The following is a 23,044-nucleotide window of genomic DNA, read 5'->3' as shown; positions in this document are numbered from 1 at the left end:
GCCTTAAGCTAAACATTGTACGGAGATGAAACTTTTGACCAGCTAAGATGTATGATTATTGAGCAAGTGGTTAATAACTACAAATCTTTGAAGACATTTCTCTTCAACATAGCATACAAAAACAATCCTTGATGAATCATACTACTCCGTACACCACCCAAACGCTCTAAAACACTTCGACACGACCTTACCCACTACCTTCTAATTAATTCCTCTTTTACTCCCAATCTATTACCGACTGTATCTAATACTATGTAATGATCATACCAAATTAACACCCTGTAAGACACATTGAGCCTGCAAAAAGGTGGGATAATGTGGGGTACAAATGCAATAAATAAAATAACGGGAGACGCGGTGATATCTCAAAGACTTCTACATCAAAAAGAGCAGAGGTGGATCTATCGATTGCAAACTGTCAATCCAAAAGGGTTGAATGGACCGATGGAGTGGGTGGCTTTTTATTGATTGGTTTGTGGTATAAATGACGAGTGGTGATGTCAGTTGAAGGAGGAGTCTTCCTCAAGGTGTCCTATAAAAATAAGCGCCATTTTCTATTTTGTGTTCGCATTGATAAGAAGAGAAATTTGTTTTTCTTTTTTCTCCTGAGGAAGCAGCGAAACAGTGGGAGTCCTATTTCTGTCGGGAAATGAGAAATTAGAGTGATTGGGAGTAACAGCGATTTGACATAAGAAAATAACGATCATGGATTGATTGAAAGAAGAAATATAAGCAGTGACTGAGTTTTAAAGCCAGGGATGGCGAAGCTAAGTACACATATATTTTTCAATCTGGATGTCTTATATGAGATTTGATTTAGAAGTACATTTTTATCTTCTTATCTTTTTAGACCAAGTGTAGAGTTTCGTTAGTCATGTATAAATTTTGAGGATTTGATGAGCATTTGAATACATTTTGGGATTATTTACCCGTGAACCCATGAACCTTGATACTGCAGACTTTTCTCTCATGTAAAATATTGTTAGGAGAGTTTTTCTCTGCTGTGTCGGGTAGGTGGGGTAGCCTATGATGATAGCCAGTCAGAGGTGTCCTAATGAAAGAGGTACCCTGGGCTTATGAGGCTACCTATTATTAATGATATAATATGTATTCAATGACTCATTGAAACCTTTTTTGATTTGGAGCAACTATATACTATTCAAGTTACCTACAGAAATATACCGCAATTTAGTAAAAAGGGGTCCTATATCTATTTTTATCCTTTGTAAGATACTTCTTCAAAATGGCTTTGTATAAAAAAATATCTGGGCAGACTGGATAGGTCATAGTTTTTTTTTTCTGCTATTGTCTACTATACCATGTACTATAATAAATTTCACCAAATATGCAATCCATTCCAGCACTCAGCCCCAAGGTATATGTTATGTTCTTGATGTAGAGTGTGAATTTGATCCAAGAATGAGAAAATCAATAAGATCAAAACATAAAATCTAATACAATGCTAACTAAAAAGGGTGAAAAACTGTGATTTTGGGATTCGTTAATTGCACTATTTGTTTGGAATGCATTTCATATGAAAACACATGAAAACTTAAGAACAATGCTTTCAAAGTCACTGGTACTTTCCAATGATAAGAACAACTATCTGCTTCACAACTTTTGTTCTGGAGTTTTTCATCATGATGAAGGTGGAAAGAACTTTCAGATCATACCTGGCTCCATACCTAACCTCTTATGCCTCCAAATTAACCCCTGAGGTACACAGTCCCTTGGGAAGTCCAAGTAAGTAAAACAGTTCACTTTAATCACTTTAAATTTCTTTTTTTTTTTTTTGCACATCAGGACAAAAAAGGGAGGGGGGTAGAAAGCATTTATTTATTTATTATATACCACCTTCAAGCTCAAAAGCTACGAAGTGGTGTACATTCAGATACATTAGGCATTTTTTTTCTGGCCCTAGAGGGCTCACGATGGACGGTTAAGGGTTCTTTTACTAAAGCTTAGCTCGAGTTATCTGCAGCAGAGCCCATAGGAATAAAACTGGACCTGCTGCAGGTAACTCGAGCTAAGCTTTAGTAAAAGACCCCCTAAGGGTCCTGTTTACTAAGGTGCGCTAGCATTTTTAGCATGTGCACAAAATTAGTGCACACTGTGTAGGCACCCATAGGAATATTGTGGGCACCTACACAGTTAGAACACAAAGCACTAACGCGCCTCTAGCGTGGTTTAGGGGCCCTTTTACTAAGCCGAATAAGTGTCTACATGCGCCCAACACGTGCCAAATTGGAGTTGCCACCCAGGGCCCTAAGGGGTCCTCTTACAAAGGCTCACTGAAAAATGTCTTGCAATAGTGTAGACGTGGGTTTAGGGCGCACGCCTGTAAAAAAGGCCTCTTTTTTTGCCAAAAATGGACGTGTGGCAAAATCAAAATTGTCGCACGTCCATTTTGGGTCTGAGACTTTACCGCCAGCCATTGACCTAGTGGTAAAGAATCTGGGCGGCAATGACCTATGCACGCCAAATGCCAATTGGCACGCATCTGTTACATGCGCCAGGAAATAAAAAAATATTGTTCAGATGCACGTAGTAAACATGCGCCAAAATTGAAATTACCACAAGGGCCACGCAGTAACCAGGCGGCAACTCCAATCTGGCATGCGTTGGACGCCCGTAGACATGCGGCTTAGTAAAAGGGCCCCTAATTGACTTGCCCATGATCACAAGAAGCTGCAGTAGGATTTGAACTGGGCTCCCAAAGCAAGTTTATTCTGCCCACCTTGTTCCCTCCTGGTACTCAATTTGGAATTTATTTATTTACTTGTTACATTTGTATCCCACATTTCCCCACCTATTTGAAGGCTCAATGTGGCTTACATAGTACCGTAAAGGCGTTCGCCAATTCCGGTATAAACAGTTACACAGTGATGTTGTGGTAGAATGAGGTTCATGTGGAACAAACACATTAGGGAATCGTATAGAGGAAGAGTTACGCTATGTCCATTACGTGCTTTGGTTTCGTAGTGTTGCAGGGTTCAGGCATTTAAGTAGGGTCGGTAGGGTATGCCTTTTTGAACAGGTACGTTTTTAGTGATTTCCGGAAGTTTAGGTGGATCGACTTTCTCTTAGATGAGTCTTTCTCTGCTAGAGCTCTTTTCTTTCGGCTGTCTAATCCTCTCTTGTTCAGCACTTTGCTCCAAATGTTACTTCGTTCTGACCATTCCTTCTGCTACCCCTCCAAATTAGCTCTCCTCCATCACAATCCTATTTTTGTACAGATAGAAAAACATACACACTTCTCTTTTCTCGAAAAGATGAATGGGTACTAAACAGGTGAACAAATAGCACTCTGATATACTGCTGGAAAATGCCAGCAAAGAGGTTTCTAATTAAAATACAATGACTTTTCATGGAACATGGTCCATAAAAAATTTAATAGTTAATTTGTTTTCTATAAATAATGTATAAGGTTCTGTCATCGTTGAAACTAATGTGTTGCTTTGCTTGATATTCTGCTATGCCTTGGTATGAATGTTTTTATTGAGCTGAGATAACATTGGGTAAAACGAGGAAGTAACAATGATTTGGGCTTTTCTTTTCTCCTGTTGCCTCAACAATGTATGCATTCATTTTGGAGCTCTCAGCAAAATTTCCTCGCTAAATGTATACAGAGAAACAAAACCTCAATGCAGTAACTGCATGATGTGGGAGATGCCCAAAGTGCCTTTGGGTATGTTTGTATTGTACTGGAAATGGACTGCTGAAGATAAATGGCAGTTTAGCTTCAAACAGCTAAACAACATTGTCTGGAAGCAAAAACAAGTTTATTTTTTTAGTTAAATTGTCAGTAAGAAACTTGGCATAGAATGCAAAGAATGTTTGGCAATATGCATATTAGAGTGAAGCTAAATTGCAACGGCAAGGACGGCACTAAAAGATAAGTGTTCGTCATAATAACCTGGTTTTGTTAATTAAAAATAAGAGGAGGTTTTTGAGCCTATGAAGATTCTGTCCCGGTTAACAGACACTAACACGTACTGAAAACGGGAATACAGAGGCTTTTTCCTTCTTTTTATATATGTCTTCATAAAAAATTAAAAAAAAAAAAAGTTAAATATTTGAACACTTCAAACAATGGGGTGTACATGTAAAAAATTGAAAAAGTTGAACAAGCAATAAGTTGAATGAGCAACTGTTTATTGATTGAACCACTTCGGATGGTAATATGCATATGTTAACCACTGCAACTCAGACTTTCATATAACACATTCAGTTAGTCTGACTATGGGCTTCTTTTCCAAAGCTGCGTAGCGATTCCGGTGCGGCAAATAAGTGGAAGCCCATAGGAATTGAATGGGCTTCCTCTCATTTACTGTGCAGGAATCACTAGCGTGGCTTGATAAAAGAGACCCTATATGCATGGAAGGGATGTGCATTTGCAGCCCCATTTTAGAGAGAACGTAGAAGTCAGAATTGAGATGTCCAGGTTGGCACATGTCCCGTTCCAATAGTATTGGAGAAAAAGATCTGCCAACATACAGCCTTTTCTAAAACACATACAGGGATGCATGTGCATGTACTGGCTACATGCGGTGAGAGCAACCATTTTACATCTGTCAACGTCTAAAACATCAGTGTCTAAATGTCAGCACTTACATGTGTAAAAAGGTAATTCAGAACATAGGGGGTCTTTTACTAAAGCTTAGCCTCTGCTGCAGATAACATGAGCTAAGCTTTAGTAAAAGACACCCAAAGCCATTTATATCCTATCCAGTGGCGTACCGCAGGTAGGCTTAGGTGGGCACAGGCCCACCCAGCAGTGGTGCACCTGTGATGTGGCTGGTGAGGATCCCCAAGCCTCACCAGTTGAAAACTCCTAGTATCTCTCCCTCCCCCCTCTCCCTCCAGCTGTTCTTTATTAGAAGTGAGCAGGGATACATGCACCACTGCAGCAGTGGCCCCAGTGTCTTTTCTGTGATGTTGTCACACCTATGCGGAAACAGGAAGTTGCATCAGAGGGAATGTTCTGGGGCCAGTGCAGTAGCCTGTATGAGTTGTTGCTCACCACTGGCAAAGAATTGAAGTGTTTAAAAGGTACACAGATGGGGGGGGGGGGGGGGGGGTTGAGAAGGTAAAATTATGTATAATCATACCTGATAATTTTCTTTCCATTAATCATAGCTGATCAATCCATAGACTGGTGGGTTGTGTCCATCTACCAGCAGGTGGAGATAGAGAGCAAACTTTTGCCTCCCTATATGTGGTCATGTGCTGCCGGAAACTCCTCAGTATGTCGATATCAAAGCTCCATCCGCAGGACTCAGCACTTAGAGAATTACACCCACGAAGGGACACTCTGCCCAGCTCACCACCGCCGAAACGGGGGAGGGGAATTAACCCAGCTCATCCCCACACAAGTGGGGGAGGGGAATCCGTCCAGCTCATCCCCGCGGAGCGGGGGAGGGACACCACACCCGCCGATGCGGGGGGATCTGGCTTATCCTGCAACCGCAACCGCGGGAGGAGCTGACTGACCCTAACACCGCCGAAGCGGGAGGGGTACAAAACTGCCCTACAGCCGCATGAAGCGGGAGGGAGTGCCGGCAGAATTTTAAGTCTCAATCCAGCCCCGTATAACGGAGGGGAGAGGAATGCAGCAGCTCACTGTAACACAAACTCGTCTTAACTCTTGAAGAATCCAAGTGAAAAAACTTGAACACGAAGTCTTTCTGAAGTAACTGAAGACTAAACTTGAACCTGAAATGCAACCAGAATAAAAACAGTACAGATATCTGGGAGGGGCTATGGATTGATCAGCTATGATTAATGGAAAGAAAATTATCAGGTATGATTATACATAATTTTACCTTCCATATCATCAAGCTGATCAATCCATAGACTGGTGGGATGTACCGAAGCAGTACTCACCCAGGGCGGGACATAGAAATCCCTGACCTCAACACTGAAGCTCCAAACCGGGCCTCCGCCCGTGCAGCCACAGTCAAACGGTAATGCTTGGAGAATGTATGAGCCGAAGCCCAAGTTGCCGCCTTGCATATCTCTTCCAAGGAGACGGATCCGGCCTCTGCCATCGAGGCCGCCTGAGCTCTCGTGGAGTGAGCCTTCAGCTGGATAGGCGGCACCTTCCCCGCGGCCACATAAGCCGCTGCAATGGCTTCCTTGACCCATCTTGCCACTGTAGGCTTAGCAGCCTGCAGACCCTTACGAGGACCTGCAAACAGGACAAACAGATGATCCGATTTCCGGAAATCATTGGTCACTTCCAAGTATCTGATGATGACTCGTCTCACATCCAGATATTTAAGAGCAGAGTACTCCTCTGGGTAGTCCTCCCTACGAAAGGAAGGGAGACAGAGCTGCTGATTCACATGGAAGCGAGAACCAATCTTGGGCAGGAAGGAAGGCACTGTGCGAATAGTCACTCCTGCCTCAGTGAACTGCAGAAAAGGCTCTCGACATGAGAGCGCCTGGAGCTCGGAAACTCTTCTGGCTGAAGTGATAGCCACCAAAAAGACTGCTTTCAACGTCAGGTCTTTCAGAGATGCCCTCGACAAGGGTTCCAAAGGCGGCTTCTGCAATGCTCTTAGCACCAGGTTGAGATTCCACGCAGGCACCACTGAGTGCAGAGGAGGGCGCAGGTGATTAACTCCCTTGAGAAAGCGCACCACATCTGGCTGCGAAGCCAGGGAAACACCCTTCAGGCGGCCCCTGAAGCAAGCCAGCGCCGCTACCTGGACTTTAAGGGAACTGAGCGACAGGCCTTTCTCCAGACCTTCTTGCAGGAACGCCAACACTGAAGAAATTGGAGCAGTGAAGGGAGAAAGTGAGCCTGCTTCACACCATGCTGCAAAGATACGCCAAACCCTGGCGTAAGCAGTAGAAGTAGAGCGCTTCCTTGCTCTCAGCATAGTGGCGATGACCTTGTCTGAGAAGCCCTTCTTCCTCAGACGCTGCCGCTCAATAGCCAGGCCGTAAGACCAAAGGGAGAGGGATCCTCCATCACCACGGGACCCTGATGTAACAGGCCCTGCTCCACTGACAGCCGCAGAGGATCGTCGACTGAGAGCCTGAACAAGTCCGCATACCAGGGACGTCTGGGCCAATCCGGACCCACCAGGATTACCCTGCCGGGATGCTTTGCCACCCGGTCTAGCACCCTGCCCAACATGGGCCAGGGCGGGAACACATAGAGGAGCTCTTGTGTCGGCCACTGTTGGAGAAGAGCATCTACTCCCAGGGATCGAGGGTCCCGTCCTCTGCTGAAAAAGCGCGGCACTTGGCAATTGGCCGATGACGCCATCAGATCTAGGCTCGGCTGGCCCCAGCGCTTCGTGATGTCCAAGAACGCCTGAGCAGATAGTTGCCACTCTCCGGGCTCCAAGGTATGGCGACTGAGAAAGTCCGCCTTGACATTCATGACTCCGGCAATGTGGGCCGCTGAAAGCTGCTCCAGGTTCGCTTCCGCCCACTGGCAAAGACTCATAGCCTCCTTGGCTAGAGGGGCGCTCTTGGTACCTCCCTGGCGGTTGATATAGGCCACAGCCGTGGCATTGTCCGACAGGACCCGTACAGGCTACAACACCAGTACCGGGATGAACTCCAATAACACCAACCGAATGGCTCTGAGTTCCAGGAGGTTGATAGACCACTTGCCTCTGCAGGAGACTAGAGCCCCTGCGCTGTCCTTCCCAAGCAGTGGGCTCCCCAGCCCATCAAAGAGGCGTCTGTCGTGACGACAATCCACTCCGGGGTCACCAGAGGCAATCCTGCAGACAACTTGTCTGTCTGCGTCCACCAGCTCAGCGCCTTGCGCACTGCTGGGTCCACGGAAAGGCGCACAGCATAATCCTCCGACATCGGAGTCCAGCGCAGCAGCAGAGATAGCTGTAGTGGTCTCATATGAGCCCTGGCCCAGGGCACTACTTCCATCGTGGCCGTCATAGAGCCCAACAGCTGCACGTAGTCCCAAGCCCGAATAGGAGAGGCTACTAGGAACTAGTCCACCTGAGCCTGAAGCTTGACAATCCGATTGTCTGGCAGGAACACTCTGCCCACTTGGGTGTCGAATCGAACTCCCAGATACTCCAGGGACTGAGTCGGGCGCAGCTGGCTCTTCTTCCAGTTGATGATCCATCCCAGGGAGCTCACCAGAGCAACTACCCGGTCCATAGCTTTGCCGCACTCTGCATAAGAGGGGGCTCGGATCAACCAGACGTCCAGATAAGGATGGACTTGTACTCCTTCCTTTAGCAGGAAGGCCGCTATGACCCCCATTACTTTGGAAAAGGTCCGCGGAGCAGTAGCCAACCCGAAAGGGAGGGCTCTGAACTGGAAGTGTCGTCTCAGGACTGTAAAACGCAGAAAGCGTTGGAGAGGAGGCCAGATGGGAATATGCAGGTACGCTTCCTTGATGTCCAAGGAAGCCAAGAACTCTCCTGCCTTCACTGCCGCTATAACAGAGCGGAGAGTCTCCATGCGAAAGTGCCTCACTTTCCAGGCCCGATTGACCCCTTTGAGGTCGAGGATAGGCCGGACAGAACCTCCTTTCTTTGGAACCACAAAGTAAATGGAGTAACGTCCCTTGCCAATCTGATTTTTTGGCACCGGAACGACCGCACCCAGGCGGATCAGGTTGTCCAAGGTCTGCTGCACTGCCACAGCTTGACCGGAGACTTGCAGGGAGAGAGTACAAACCCGTCTCTTAAGGGTTGGCAGAACTCTAGCTTGTAGCCGTCTCTGATGACTTCCACCACCCACGCGTCTGAAGTTATAGTGGTCCACTCGCCCAGAAACGAGGACAGCCGTCCTCCAATCTGCACTGGGGCGTGGACCAAGGCCCCGTCATTGGGTACGAGACCCTGGGGGAGGACCGGAGGGAGCACCTCCGGGACGGCGGTCTCTGCGAAAGGAATGCTGCTTGGGGGAGAAATTCCTCTTGAAGGAAGAGGGGGCAGAGGAACCCGACTTGCCCGGGCGGTACCGACGGGCTTCCAGCAACCGTCCTCTGGAGGTACCGGGACGAGTACTAGCCCGAGCCCTGACCTCTGGTAATTTCTTGCCCTTAGACGTGCCGAGATCGGTCACGATTTTGTCCAGCTCGACCCCAAAGAGCAGCTTGCCTTTAAAAGGCAATCTAGCCAGGCGGGATTTAGAGGCGTGGTCAGCAGACCAATGTTTCAGCCAAAGCCACCGCCGCGCAGAGACTGTCTGAGCCATGCCCTTAGCTGAGGCTCTCAAGACATCATACAGCAAGTCTGCCAAATAGGCTAAGCCCGATTCCAGGGCCGGCCAATCAGCCCTCAAGGAAAGATCCGAGGGGGAAGCCCGCTGCACCATAGTCAGGCACGCCCTGGCCACATAGGAGCCGCAAACTGAGGCCTGCAAACTTAACGCAGCTGCCTCAAAGGACGACCTTAAGGCCGCCTCCAATCTTCTGTCTTGGGCGTCCTTTAGGGCCGTGCCACCTTCCACCGGCAATGCCGTTTTCTTAGTCACCGCAGTGATTAAAGAATCCACGGTAGGCCACAGATAGGCCTCACGTTCACTCACAGCCAAAGGATAGAGGCGGGACATAGCCCTAGCCACTTTAAGGCTCGTTTCCGGGACATCCCATTGAGCCGCAATTAAGGTGTGCATGGCATCATGCACGTGGAAGGATCTAGGCGGGCGCTACGTCCCCAGCATAATGGCAGAGCCAACAGGGGCTGAGGGAGAGACGTCCTCCGGAGAGGAAATCTTTAAAGTGTCCATGGCCTGTAACAACAGGTTGGGCAAATCCTCTGGGCTAAAAAGCCGCGCTGCAGAGGGGTCATCCGCTCCATCCGAGCGGGGATCTATCTCCTCCAAGGAATCCGCAAAGGACCGTTGGGAGACCCCAGACACGCTGCCCTCATCTACATCGGAGGAGACAAAGTCCTCCAAGGCCTGGAAATCAACCCGAGGGCGTTTACCTCTGGGAACCTCAACCTCTTTATCAGAAGAGGGAGCAGGGGCAGCGTTTTGCATGAGGAAAGCCTGATGCAGCAGCAAAACAAACTCGGGGGAGAAACCCCCCAGACAGTGCACTTCCGCAGCCTGGGCAACAGCCCTAGACGCACTCTCAACCGGCGCTCGCAATAGCGGGGGAGAGACATGCTGCGCATCCAAAATGGCGTCCGGCGCGAAACTCCGTGAAGGAGCCGCGCGGGAAGAACGGCGCTTAACTTTAGCCGCTTTGTGCCGTCGCCCAAATTAAGGGCGTTCATGGCATTAATGTCTCCAACCTCAAGGGCGGCCCACGAAGAAGCCGTCCGAGCCGCGTGGCCGGCCAAGATGGCGGAGGCGAGGAGCGGGGGATGGGCGTTTATGGCGGGAAAAAACCGCCACGCCGGAGGAACGACCGGGACATTCATCGGTCACTAAACTGTCACCCATCAAGGGCGAATCAGGTTGTAAAACCCCCGCATCCCCTCTAGAAGCGCTCCAGCGATCCGGGGAGCGACCCTTTGCGCCCTCGCCCTCCGACGCCATATGCCACGAGGAGAAGAATCGGGGAACCCCCTGCCCGCTATAAAAAGGTAAAATTACCTGCTTGCCGCTCCGAGCTGTAACGAACTGGTGTCCCAGTGAGTAGCTGCAATGAACGTTTAAAGAAACGTCGAATTAAACGCCTTTAAAGATGTTTAAAATTTTTTTTTTTTTTTTTTAAACGGAGCCAGCGGGAGGGGGGAGAAAAGGAGGGACCTGGCACCACCAGGTTTGCACTTGCTCAAAAGAGCCCTCAACCCCAGGCCTCAACAAAACCTAAGGATTAGGCTTGGAGGCCTAGCCAGAGCTGCTGCTGTGTGTGACCACCACCTGCTGAGATAGAGAACATACTGAGGAGTTTCCGGCAGCACATGACCACATATAGGGAGGCAAAAGTTTGCTCTCTATCTCCACCTGCTGGTAGATGGACACAACCCACCAGTCTATGGATTGATCAGCTTGATGATATGGAAATGCTGGATTACCTGGAGGAGGGGAGTTGAGAGATATCAGATCACTTGTGGAGAGGTTGAGTGGGAAGGTTGAGAGATGCCAGATCACCTGTGGAGGTTGGGGGGGGATTGAGAGACACTGTATCACCTGTGGGGGAGCAAGTGTTGAGAGATGCCAGATTGCAAGGGTGGGGGGAAGTTCCAGGTGATGGCAAGGTTCTCATGCCCACCCACGTTGGGCTCAAGCCCACCCAAAATTATGAGTCTGGCTACACCACTGGTGCTAACACATAGCTGTGTATGTCTGCTTTTTGGAAACCTACATGTCTAAATGCCCTTAAGTATGTTCAGAGGCCATAGTCTTTCTGCACTACCAGTATTGAGGGGGTGAAAATGCAGTGGGATTAAGGATGAGACTTCTTAAATCCCTTCTTTAAAGCGCTGCCCAAAATGAGCACTTTTTTCAAATCCTGTACAAGCCCAGGAGCAGCTACAAATCCTGACATTGATCTCTGTAAGCACAGATGTATATTCCCTTTCTGAAATGGAAAATACACATGTAGATTTTAGTGCCACACTAGTTCCAGCCAAAACATGTTCCCTTGCCAAATATTTAAATGCCGATATTTACACAGGCAAATTGTGAACTGGGCTTTTAAAATAAGTGACTTGGCCATCAGCATGCCTTAACAAATTTTTTGAAAATATGCAAATAAGACCCCCCCAAAACTGATTCAAGCTCTAAGCATTCATAAATTGTAGAAGAGAGCTATAACAATTTTTTTATATATATTAAGGACTTCAGCGGTGATGCTTTTCACATGAGGCACACGCTCCATGATTCACCTTGGTCATCAATGGTCCCATTTGAACACTAATACTTTACTTACTTTGATATAATGCTTTTGAGCTTAGAATAATAAAAAGAAAAATTTCAAAAGATTTTTTTAAAGCATTTGTGAAAGCAACACTTAGCTTTAAATGATGAAAAGACCCAGTACCAACACAGCCATGAACCTTAGAGTGAAGTCAGCTGAAGTGCTACCGACCCTGACAAAGTTATCAAAACTTTGACCATTGTCAGCCATGGACAGCATGACGAGTCTGTGCATCCTCACGAGTTAATAAGTACATAAGTAATGCCACACTGGGAAAAGACCAAGGGTCCATCAAGCCCAGCATCCTGTCCACGATGCTGGGCCAATCCAGGCCAAGGGCACCTGGCAAGCTTCCCAAACGTACAAACATTCTATACATGTTATTCCTGGAATTGTGGATTTTTCCCAAGTCCATTTAGTAGCGGTTTATGGACTTGTTCTTTAGGAAACCATCTAACCCCTTTTTAAACTCTGCTAGGCTAACCGCCTTCACCACGTTCTCCGGCAACTGAAAGTTTGTTTGGACTTTATGGTAAAATAATTGTTTTTTTGGTGGGGGGAAGTTTTTTAGTCTATGATGACAGTGAGTACTCCTATGACTGAACGGCTCTGTAGCCAAGAAGGAATCTGCTGAGGCTTTTCCTCCCTATTTTTAATAAAATTTGATATAAAATAGATAAAAATTCTTATAAAATAGGTGAAAACTAAAAAATAACTCTTCAGTACTATTCAGTGGAAGAGAATTATTTTTGAGTTGTGTATGAAAGTAATTATCCTCAGAGGCTCTTTAAAATTGTTTTTGTAGAAGATTCTACTTTCAATGTGGGCCACATTGAGCCCAAACTTATTTGGGATAATTGTGGAATACAAATGTCATACATACATACATAAGTAAATTCATGTTAAGAAATGGCAACATAAATGTTTATGTACTGGAACATAAGGTTTCCATTAGCATTTTATAAATATAAACATTTATTTTTCCACAAGTCGTCACAGAGTCAGTATCCCTTCCCAGTTTCATTTTTTACCGGGGGGGGGGGGGGGGTGGGGCTGCATCTACCACTGGGAGATTAAGGGGATGACCTCCCTTCTGCTCAGCAGGAGCACTTTTTTGAACATGTGGAGGGGCATAATCGAACAGGGGCGCCCATCTATAAGGACGGCACCGTAAAGAAGCGTCCCCGACCGTATTATTGAAACAAGATGGGCGGCCATCTTTCGTTTCGATAATATGGTCGGGGCCGGCCAAATCTCAACATTTAGGTCGACCTTAGAGATGCCCGCCCTTAGAGATGGCCGGCATTAGTTTTCGCCAATAATGGAAACCGAGGCCGGCCATCTCAAAACCGGCCAAATCCAAGCCCTTTGGTCGAGGGAGGAGCCAGCATTTGTAGTGCACTGGTCCCCCTCACATGCCAGGACACCAACCGGGCACCCTAGGGGGCACTACAGAGGACTTCATTAATTGATCCCAGGTACATAGCTCCCTTCCCTTGGGTGGTGAGCCCCCCAAATCCCCCCAAAACCCACTCCCTACAACTCTACACCACTACCATAGCCCTTATGGGTGAAGGGGGGCACCTACATGTGGGTACGGTGGGTTTCTGGTGGGTTTTGGAGGGCTTACATTTACCACCACAAGTGTAACAGGTAGGGGGGGATGGGCCTGGGTCCGCCTGCCTGAAGTCCACTGCACCCACTAAAACTACTCCAGGGACCTGCATACTGCTGTCATGGAGCTGGGTATGACATTTGAGGCTGGCAAAAAAATGTTTTTAATTTTTTTTTTAGGGTGGGAGGGGGTTGGTGACCACTGGGGGAGTACGGGGAGGTCATCCCCGATTCCCTCCGGTGGTTATCTGGTCAATTTGGACACCTTTTTGAGGCTTGGTCCTGAAAATAAATGGACCGAGTAAAGTCGGCCAAATGCTCGTCAGGGCCGCCCTTCTTTTTTCCATTATCGTCCGAGGATGCCCCCATCCCGTCTTTGGTACACCGCCAAAACACCCCCTTGAACTTTGGCCAGCCCTGCGATAGAAAGCAGTTGAGGGTGGCCAAAATTGGCTTTCGATTATACTGATTTGGCCGTCCTTAGGAGAAGGGCACCCATCTCCCGATTTGTGTCGGAAGATGGCAGCCCTTTTCCTTCAAAAATAAGCAGGCTAGTCATCCCGTGTAGCAGGTATAAATCCCGACAAACTTTTTGTACACAGATGTGCATTCCCCTTCTAAAATGGGGAATACATGTTCATTTTTAGGCCCTCCCAGGTCCCACCAAAACCCACCAGACTACACCCTCTTGCCAGATACAAGTTTTTCAGTTTTAGATATCTATAGCCTAACTTTGTAAAATCAGGATTTAGGCATTCATGCAATATAATCACATTAATGCCAGTTTATACAAAATTCTCCTTTTCTGCCATTTTTTTATGTTTCTATTTTTCTTCCTTCTGGAATATTTTCAAAGTTATGAATTTCATAAAATTCTGAGTTAATATGAAGAGACATAATTAAGCTTAGAACTGTTTCCTAATACTTTCCCCAATTAATGCGATATTGAATGAATTTCTATATATAAATTAAATAATAAAACACGTAAATGTAATTCACATATTTGTCTTAAATGTAAGTAATTTAGCAAAAGGAAGCAAAATTACCACATAAGGAAAAAAGGTGTGAGCTAAATACGTATGTTCATGAATTATCTATATGGAAACACACTAAGCAACATACCTGATCCTAGGATCATCAGGAGGAATCATCTCCACAACATGGAGGGGTCCATTTAAATTAACAATGTGCAAGGAAACCACAGGGTTTTCACATCCAGCCTAAAAAATCAAAAAGCAGGAAAGAATGTACCAAGTAGAAATTCAATTTGTTTGCCAATCCAATAGAAAATAATGTCTCAATGTTACACACACACACACATACATACACACACATGCATACATGTACACACACATGTATACATGCACACACACATATACACGCTCACAGACGTGTACACACACACATAGATATGCACACATAGACACACACGAATGCAGACACACATGCACACATATGCACATATGTACACACATGCACACACACACATATACACACACACACACACACACACACACTCTTTCTCTCTCCTATTCGTTTAAATCCTGGTGACTGAGCTAACTGCTGACATTCAGTGGCATTAATTGTTTTGTGCCTCTGAATATTTCTACTAGCTGGCCAACCCCCTAGGAGTGGGCTGAGGGTAGAGTTAGGGTGGAGTAAAAACATAGCTATTTGGTGGCAATATTCAGTCCGCTAACCAGCTAAGGGGCCCTTTTACAAAACGGCGGTAGAGCTACCGCAAATGTAGCACATGCCAAATTGACACTACCACCCAGTTAGTGCAGTCACCCAGCGGTAATGCCTAAGCTGGCGCGCGCTGTTTCCCACAGGGGGCATTCCCGGTGGTAATCGGCAGCATGGCCACATTGGCGCACGCTGCATGAACACTGTGTGTGTAGTGCATGAGCCGTTACTGCTAGGTCAATGGGTGACAGTAAGGGTTTAGGAAGTAAATAGCCACATGCCACTTTTAATATTAGCGCACGGCCATTTACTGCCCCCAATAAAATATACTTTTTTCCCCATCAGCAGTAAGAAATGGCCCAGTGCACCAAAGCATGCACCCACACTACTGAAGGCCACTTTTTACTGTTGCTTAGTAAAAGGGCCCCTAAGTAATCTAAGCTAACTTTTAGGGCTTTAAGCATGAAGTTCTATCAACCTGCTCATGCATTGCGTTCTTCAGATATCCCTTCCTTTCTTCATATTAGGCTAGCTGAGTACCGTTCAACCATTTTTTATATTGAGGGTGCGAGGCACTGGAATTTGTTGCCCTTTAATTTAAGAGGTATGGCTTCACTTCTTCAGTTCCGTAAACATTTGAAGGCTTTCCCTTTTGCCCAACCTTTTATGGTGGTTTAAAGCCCGGTGTTTAAGCTCCTTATTGTTTTAGTGATGGATTTGTTTCAGTCAAGAATCTTTTGTTACATGTGTGTGTGCATATGTCTACTTTTAAAATTACATTATGCATGCTGTGATCCGCCTAGAGTTATAGGATCGTGCGTAATAGACATTTAAAAAAATAAATAACAATCACTTGTTGGGCAGACTGGATGGACCATACAGGTCTTTCTCTGCTGTCATCTACTATGTTACCATCCAGCTCATTTTTGAAGGAGAAGGGCGGCCATCTTCTGACACAAATCGGGAGATGGGCGCCCTTCTCCTAATGGTGGCCAAATTGGCATAATTGAAAGCTGATTTTGGCTGGCCTCAACTGCTTTCCGTCGCAGGGCCGGCTAAAGTTCAAGGGGGCGTGTTGGCAGTGTACCGAAGGTGGGATGGGAGCGAGGTTAAGAGATAGCCGCCCTTGGCCGATAATGGAAAAAAGAAGACTTGCCCTGACGAGCATTTGCCCGACTTTACTTGGTCCTTTTTTTTTCACGGCCAAGCCTCGAAAAGATGCTCAAACTGACCAGATGACCACCGGAGGGAATCGGGGATGACCTCCCTGACTCCCCCAGTAGTCACCAACCTCCTCCCACCCCCCAAAAAAGTTAAAAAAACATTTTTTTTCCAGCCTCAAATGTCATACCCAGCTCCATCACAGCAGTATGCAGGTCCCTGGAGCAGTTTTTAGTGGGTACTGCACTGCACTTCAGGCAGGCGGGCCCAGGCCTATCCCCCCTACCTGTATGGTGGTAAATGGGAGCCCTCCAAAACCCACCCGAAACCCACTGTACCCACATGTAGGTGCCCAACGTTACCCTTTAAGGGCTATGGTAGTGTTGTACAGTTGTGGGTAGTGGGTTTGGGGGGGCTCAGCACACAAAATAAGTGAGCTATGCCCTATGGGGCACTGCAGTGTCCTGGCATGTGAGGGGGACCAGTTGGTGTCCTGGCTTGTGAGGGGGACCAGTGCACTACAAATGCTTGCTCCTCCCATGACCAAATGGCGTGGATTTGGCCGGTTTTGAGATGGCCGCCATTAGTTTCCATTATTGGCGAAAACCAATGGCGGCCATCTCTAAGGGCGGCAATGTCTAAGGGCGGCCCAAATGTTGAGATTTGGCCAGCCCTGACCCTATTATTGAAACGAAAGATGGCCTCCCATCTTGTTTCGATAATACGGTCGGGTACCCCACTTTACGGGGCCGTCATTAGAGATGAGCATCCTTATAGATGGGCGCCCCCGTTCGATTATGCCCCTCCACGTCACATTAAGTTAGAAAAGCAAAACAGCTGTCCTAACTTTATGCACCAAATTAATGATGCAGCAGTCTGAATATCAGCCACTGCTTGGTTAACATCCGGGTCAGGGGCATCCCCAGATATTCACTACTGGGAGTCGCACCGGCTTTGGAATTGAATATCTGGGGTTAGGTCAGCCTGTGGCTGGAAGTGGCTTGCAAGTTGCTTACTACCATGAGATGAATATCAACCCTGCATTCTCTTGTCAAAAAACACTGCATGGAAGCATGAATAAAACAATTTAAAAACTGAGGGGTAAATATTCAGCCGGTGGTGGTGAGCGTTTTGCTGACCAGTGCCAGCATTATTCCCAGATATCCAGTGCCGGCCCATGTCCAGGCTTCGGCATTGAATATCCAGTTTAATGCAGCGTCGGCTAACACATAGCCAATTAAGTCGATATTCAGAACTTAAACCAGCCATGGGCTGCCACATAAAGATAGGACTGTATTTTATGTGGTCCCATTTATGTGGTTACCCTGGCTGGTTAAGAGACCCTTTTACTAAAGGGTTGGTGTGTGGCAATGAGCTTGCCATGTACCAATCTGGAACTACTATAAGGCTACTGCAAGAGCCCGTGGTAGTTCCCACCCCTCAGTGCACGCCATTTCCAGCACTACAAAAATACTTTCTATTTTTGTAGCATTGGTGCTTATCTGGCAGTAATCGCTGCCCAGTTACCACTGGGTTAGCGTGAGAGTCCTTACCGCCACCTCCCTAAAATGGCCATGCGGAAAGTGGTTCACTTACTATGCAGCCATTTCTTGTCAAGAAACAAAAGACAGCCTTTTGCCTGCTGTGGTGAAAGGGGGCCTCATGGTGCATCAAAAACATGCACTGATGCTAGCGCAGACCCCCTGTGACCACAGCTTAGCAAAAGGACCACTCTGTACTGAATAATGACACTTAACCGACCACAAAATAGCTGGCTTTTACTTAGGCACTAACTGCTAATTTTCAGTGGTGATACCCAATTAAGTGCCATTGAAAATGAGCAGCTACCTCTGGTCCATCTCAGCGTCTGGATTTCCACAGTCCATTTTAGACTCTCTCATCCTTTCCCTTTTTTCTTCTTGCCTTGTTCCTTTCACCCTATCTACTGTTATTGTAATTGATTCTTCAGTACATTGTAAGCCACTTTGAGTCTGCATGTATGTGGAAAAAGTGGGGTATAAATGTTCATAAATAAATAAACAAGAGATTTAACTGGTCAGTGACCATTTCTGGCTGGTTAAATCATTTTGAATATTGACCAATACATTCCTGGGTATCCAGCGAGTACCCAACCAGACAGTTCCCACTGGATAGTTCCCACTGGACAGTAGGCTCCCACCAATTCCCCCCTGGACAGTTCCCAACTAGGGCGATTCCCCCCGGACAATTCCTAACCAGGACTTCCGCCCCCGCCCCCAGGACAGTTCCCACCCGCCGGTGACCCTCTTGCCTTTTTTTTTTTTGTGACCCTCTCTGTTTTTTGTTTGTTTTTCACCGGTGTTGTGGTGCTGTGGACCTGGACCTTGATGGTCTGGCGGTGTGTCTTGACAGTGCTTGATATGCGAAGACTGGCGTAAAAAGCTGCTATGACATCATGGCAGTGCGTGCTGTGATGTCCCAGTTGTGGTGCTGACGGTGCGGTGAGGACCAGTGTGCTATGCGAGGACCGGCGCTGCTGTGAAATCCCGGTGAGGTGGTGCTGCCAAGCCACAATGAACAGCCAGGCACCCAATCACTAAGCGGACAGCCCTCTGAAACCCGAAGACCACTGGCACTACAATGCAAGAGGATCCCGGTCCACTTCTGCAGCATACGGAAGTACACAGGAAGTATAATAACGGAATAACTTTTCATAGGTAGAGAAGTAACTTGTAAAGGGCCACTAAAACAGGTGCTCAACATTCAGAGTTTCTATTTATTTACTTATTTATGAATTACGTTGAAACCTGGTAGCATTTAAAATCCTTTTTTTTCCCTGTGCCTAGGGGGCTTAGGCTACATTTTCCATGTAGTGGCAGGCAGGCGAGTAAAGTCTTTTCTTTTTGAATGGGTGTACTTGGGGGGGGGGTATTACCCCCTCAAATGAACTGCTAGTCTGTAAGGAGAAAGAGATGTGTAAAAGGTAATGTAATGCTTGGGGGGGGGGGGAGTTGGGGGGTCACTGACCCCCCAAATGATCTGGAAGGGGCATTAATTGTCCTAGTGTATTTTGCATATTTGGGGCTATGGGTGGGAATTGTTCTCCCTGGTGTGGTGGGAATTGGTTCAGTGGGAATTGTCCTAGGTGAGAATTGTCAAGATGGGAATTGGTGGGTGGGATCTGTCCGGTGGGAACTGACCTGGAACCCCTTGCTGCATATATGATCAATATATAAATGATTACCTATTGGGTAGGAAGAAACAAATCAAAAACTCAGATCCTCTTGTTATCAAGTTTTGTTGATGCTAATTCTCCCACTGTATTCAAAATGATCTCAGTTGAAATCCCAATATTAACAGAAATTATAGCCCTAGGAGTTCAACTTGACTTTACATTATCAATGAAGAGACAAGTTCAGAATATGATTAAAAAGGTTCTTTACAAACGTAAAATAGTTAGACTCATAAAACCTTTTATTACATGACTTCTCTGAGCCATCCCACCCTTCCGACTCAACTTCCTATTTTGTGAAGGGCAGGACGGTTCAGAGAGGAAGTCCCGTTGCAGAAAGCAAACAGCCTATGAGTGCCGCTGCCCGAGTGAAGACTGGAATAGAAATGATTTTAAGATATCGGGGGGGGGGGGGGGGGGGGGGGAGACGCAGGGGCACGGGAGATGCACCTCCTGTGAAAACAATTCCTGGCTATGCCACTGTCTTCTAGTTCTATTGTTTCCCCATCATTGAAATTTGTCTGCTCATTATTTAAACGTCTCTATCAAACCTTTTCTTTCCTTTAGGGTATTATTTATTTATTGGGGTTTATTAACACCTTTATGAAGAGATTCACCCAAGGCCTGATGTACAACTTACAATTGTGTTAACTGCATATTTTTGCAGTGCCAGAAATGGCGCACACTGGGGGAGGGAACTACCGCCGGGCTGCTGCAATAGCCCAGCAGTACTTCCCTTTTAGCGAGCTGTAAGCCCGCATTGGGCTTAACACCACTTTGAAAAGGGACCCCTGTAAGTTCCGTGCAGCATTTGATTTTTGCCATTTGTTTTTTGGGGGGGGGAGGGGGCAGGAAAGAGTCTTGTGCATTCTAGAACCTTTGCTTTTCATCCCATCCCAGAATATCTGAAATTCACCATACAGACTCGGACTTGTCTAATAACACCTGTGAAAAAGAAATCACAACAGCTTCCCTGGAATTATGGAGCAGAAAAAATGTCTGCATTTTAAAATTACAGCCCCCTAGTTAAAGAGAAGATTAACATGCAGGATTGTTGCTCAGTACGGTACGAAAGAGATCTCAAAATAAAGTATCTTACCTTTGGATAATGATAGGTTTTCATAGTAGGGTAAAGGGAGCCAGTGAACATTGGAATCATCATGGTAGGGACTTTGGAATCATTGATGGTAGCGTATGCCAATCTAGCGCCATCTGGAGACCACCAGTGTGCAATATGAGTCTTCAGTATCTCCTCTAGTTAACAAGATGAGAAATAGAAAAAAGGTTACTACAAATACATCAGCAAGGGATGATAGCAAACAGACATCAAACTGTGTGGTACCTTGGTATTAAGGAAATATTCTCAAGTCTTTCATTTGGAGAAAAAATAAAGTTTCAGTGATTACATTGATCTTGGAGATACTTGGGGCTCTGTTTACTAAGGTACGCTAGCATTTTTAGGGTGTGCACAAAATTAGCACGCACTATATATGTAGGTGCCCATAGTGGAGGAGTGGCCTAGTTGTTAGGGTGGTGGACTTTAGTCCTGGGGAACTAAGGAACTGAGTTCGATTCCCACTTCAGGCACAAGCAGCTCCTTGTGACTCTGGGCAAGTCACTTAACCCTCCATTGCCCCATGTAAGCCGCATTAAGCCTGCCATGAGTGGGAAAGCGCGGGGTACAAATGTAATTAAAAAATAGGAATATTGTGGGCACTTATACAGTTAGCACACGCTAAAAGCACTGACACACCTCCAGCACGGCTTAGTAAATGGGGCCCTTAGATTCTTTAATATTAATAATCTGTTATTAGAGCAGGGTGCAAGCTATCCAAAATTAATTTCTCATTGGGAAGGAAAGCAATTTGCTGATAATTATCATACACTGTATATTAATGAATGGAGTTTATATTTTTATAGCAACTCAAATGTCAAACATCTACAGCAGTTTTTAAGTTTTAAAAAGGGTTAAACATTGATTTGCATCTATTAACATACACACACACACATCCATCTATATATGTACAGTGATATGCAATTTCTTTCTCCTATTATCTTTCTAGACATTTTTAGCCATTAAGGGCCTTATTCTATAAAGGTTATGCTCCTAAATTCACTCTACTAAAATTTATGCTCCTAATTTAGGCGCATAATTTACACTCCTAAATTTATGTTCCTAAATTATGAGCATAATCTGTTTTGGAGTATAGAGTAATGCTCATAATTTAGGAGCTTTCATTATACTCATAAATTTAGGAACATAGGGCTTCATTCTGTAAAGGTTGTACTCCTAAATTTATGCTCCTAAAAGTCCCATAACCTTGGAGAATAAGACCCTAAGGGGCCCTTTTACCAAATTACGGTAAAAAGTGGTCTTAGCGCATGCTTACGCGTGTCATTCCCATGTGCTAAAGCCATTTTTACCGCATCGGTAAACCCTGGAATTCAATACATGTGCCTTAATTTCTGTGTGGAAATCGAAGCATATTTTAAAACAATGCATGTAACTTAATTAACTAGCTAATCAGCACTGTTAATTGGACATTAACAAGCAATTATCAGCACTAATTGGCAATAAGATTTACGTGCAAAACTCACTAACCTGCTTATAATCGAAAGAGAAAAACTCCTATATTGCGACCCAAATCGGCAGATGGGCGTCTTTCTCCCGTGGGCGCCCAAATCGGTATAATCGAAAGCCGATTTTGGGCGTTTCCAACTGCAGTCCGTCGCGGAAACGGGTAAAGTTGATGGGGGCGTGTTGGAGGTGTGGTGAAGGCGTAACTTGGGCGTGGTTATCGGCCGAGGAGAGATGGGCGTCTTTAGCTGATAATCGAAAAAAAGGCCTTTTTACCGCGATTTTGGGTCACTCTTTTTGGACCCTTTTTTTTCATGAACAAGTCCCAAAAAAGTGCCCAACTGCCCAGATGACCACTGGAGGGAATCGGGGATGACCTCCCTGGACTCCCCCAGTGGTCACTAACCCCCTCCCACCAAAAAAAACCCACTTCAATAACTTTTTTTCCAGCCTCTATGCCAGCCTCAAATGCCGTACCCACCTCTATGAGAGCAGAATGTGTTCTATCCTCTGACAGCCTTTCCCTGGTTCTGATGTGGCTCTCGGGTGAGTGTCACACCTTTTCTGTTATGCGCACTGCAGAGTCACATCAGCAATGCATTGTGGTGAGTGTAGGGTATTGGGCTCCGTGATTCCACTAGCTTGTGGCAAATGCTCACGATGTTGGTAGTTGGTAGGCTCTACTCCCATGGTGCTTTTCCCCCTGCTTACTGGGTCAGAGTGTGCCCTGTTTTGTTTCCGGTAGTCCATGAGGTAGTGGCCATTTTTGTAAGCCAGTCTTAGATTCCTTTCACGTGTTAGCCACGTTACAGAACTTAGTTCTTACCTTGAATGTGGCTGAAAGAGGGCATTGTACACCATTCTGCCAGCTCTGACCTACTGCTAATCTCAGTATCAGGGAGACTTGTTGCCAATGGGGCACAACCTCTGATCTACAGTTAACTTTGAGTAAGCGTGCTTATTCCAATAAAGGACGTTT

At 46.1% G+C, this 23,044-nt stretch overlaps 1 protein-coding gene across 1 annotated transcript in view; it reads right to left on the bottom strand.

The window, feature by feature from the left end:
• Positions 1-23,044, bottom strand: part of DPP6 (dipeptidyl peptidase like 6) — a 931,600-nt gene that overhangs the window by 179,607 nt on the left and 728,949 nt on the right. Inside the window, 2 exon segments of the mRNA XM_030198448.1 lie at positions 14,552-14,649; positions 20,587-20,741. Coding sequence (XP_030054308.1) covers positions 14,552-14,649; positions 20,587-20,741 — 253 coding nt within the window.

This window comes from Microcaecilia unicolor, chromosome 1 (assembly GCF_901765095.1).
Source record: "Microcaecilia unicolor chromosome 1, aMicUni1.1, whole genome shotgun sequence".
NCBI lineage: Eukaryota > Metazoa > Chordata > Amphibia > Gymnophiona > Siphonopidae > Microcaecilia > Microcaecilia unicolor.
This window is presented reverse-complemented; position numbering and strand designations above follow the sequence as displayed.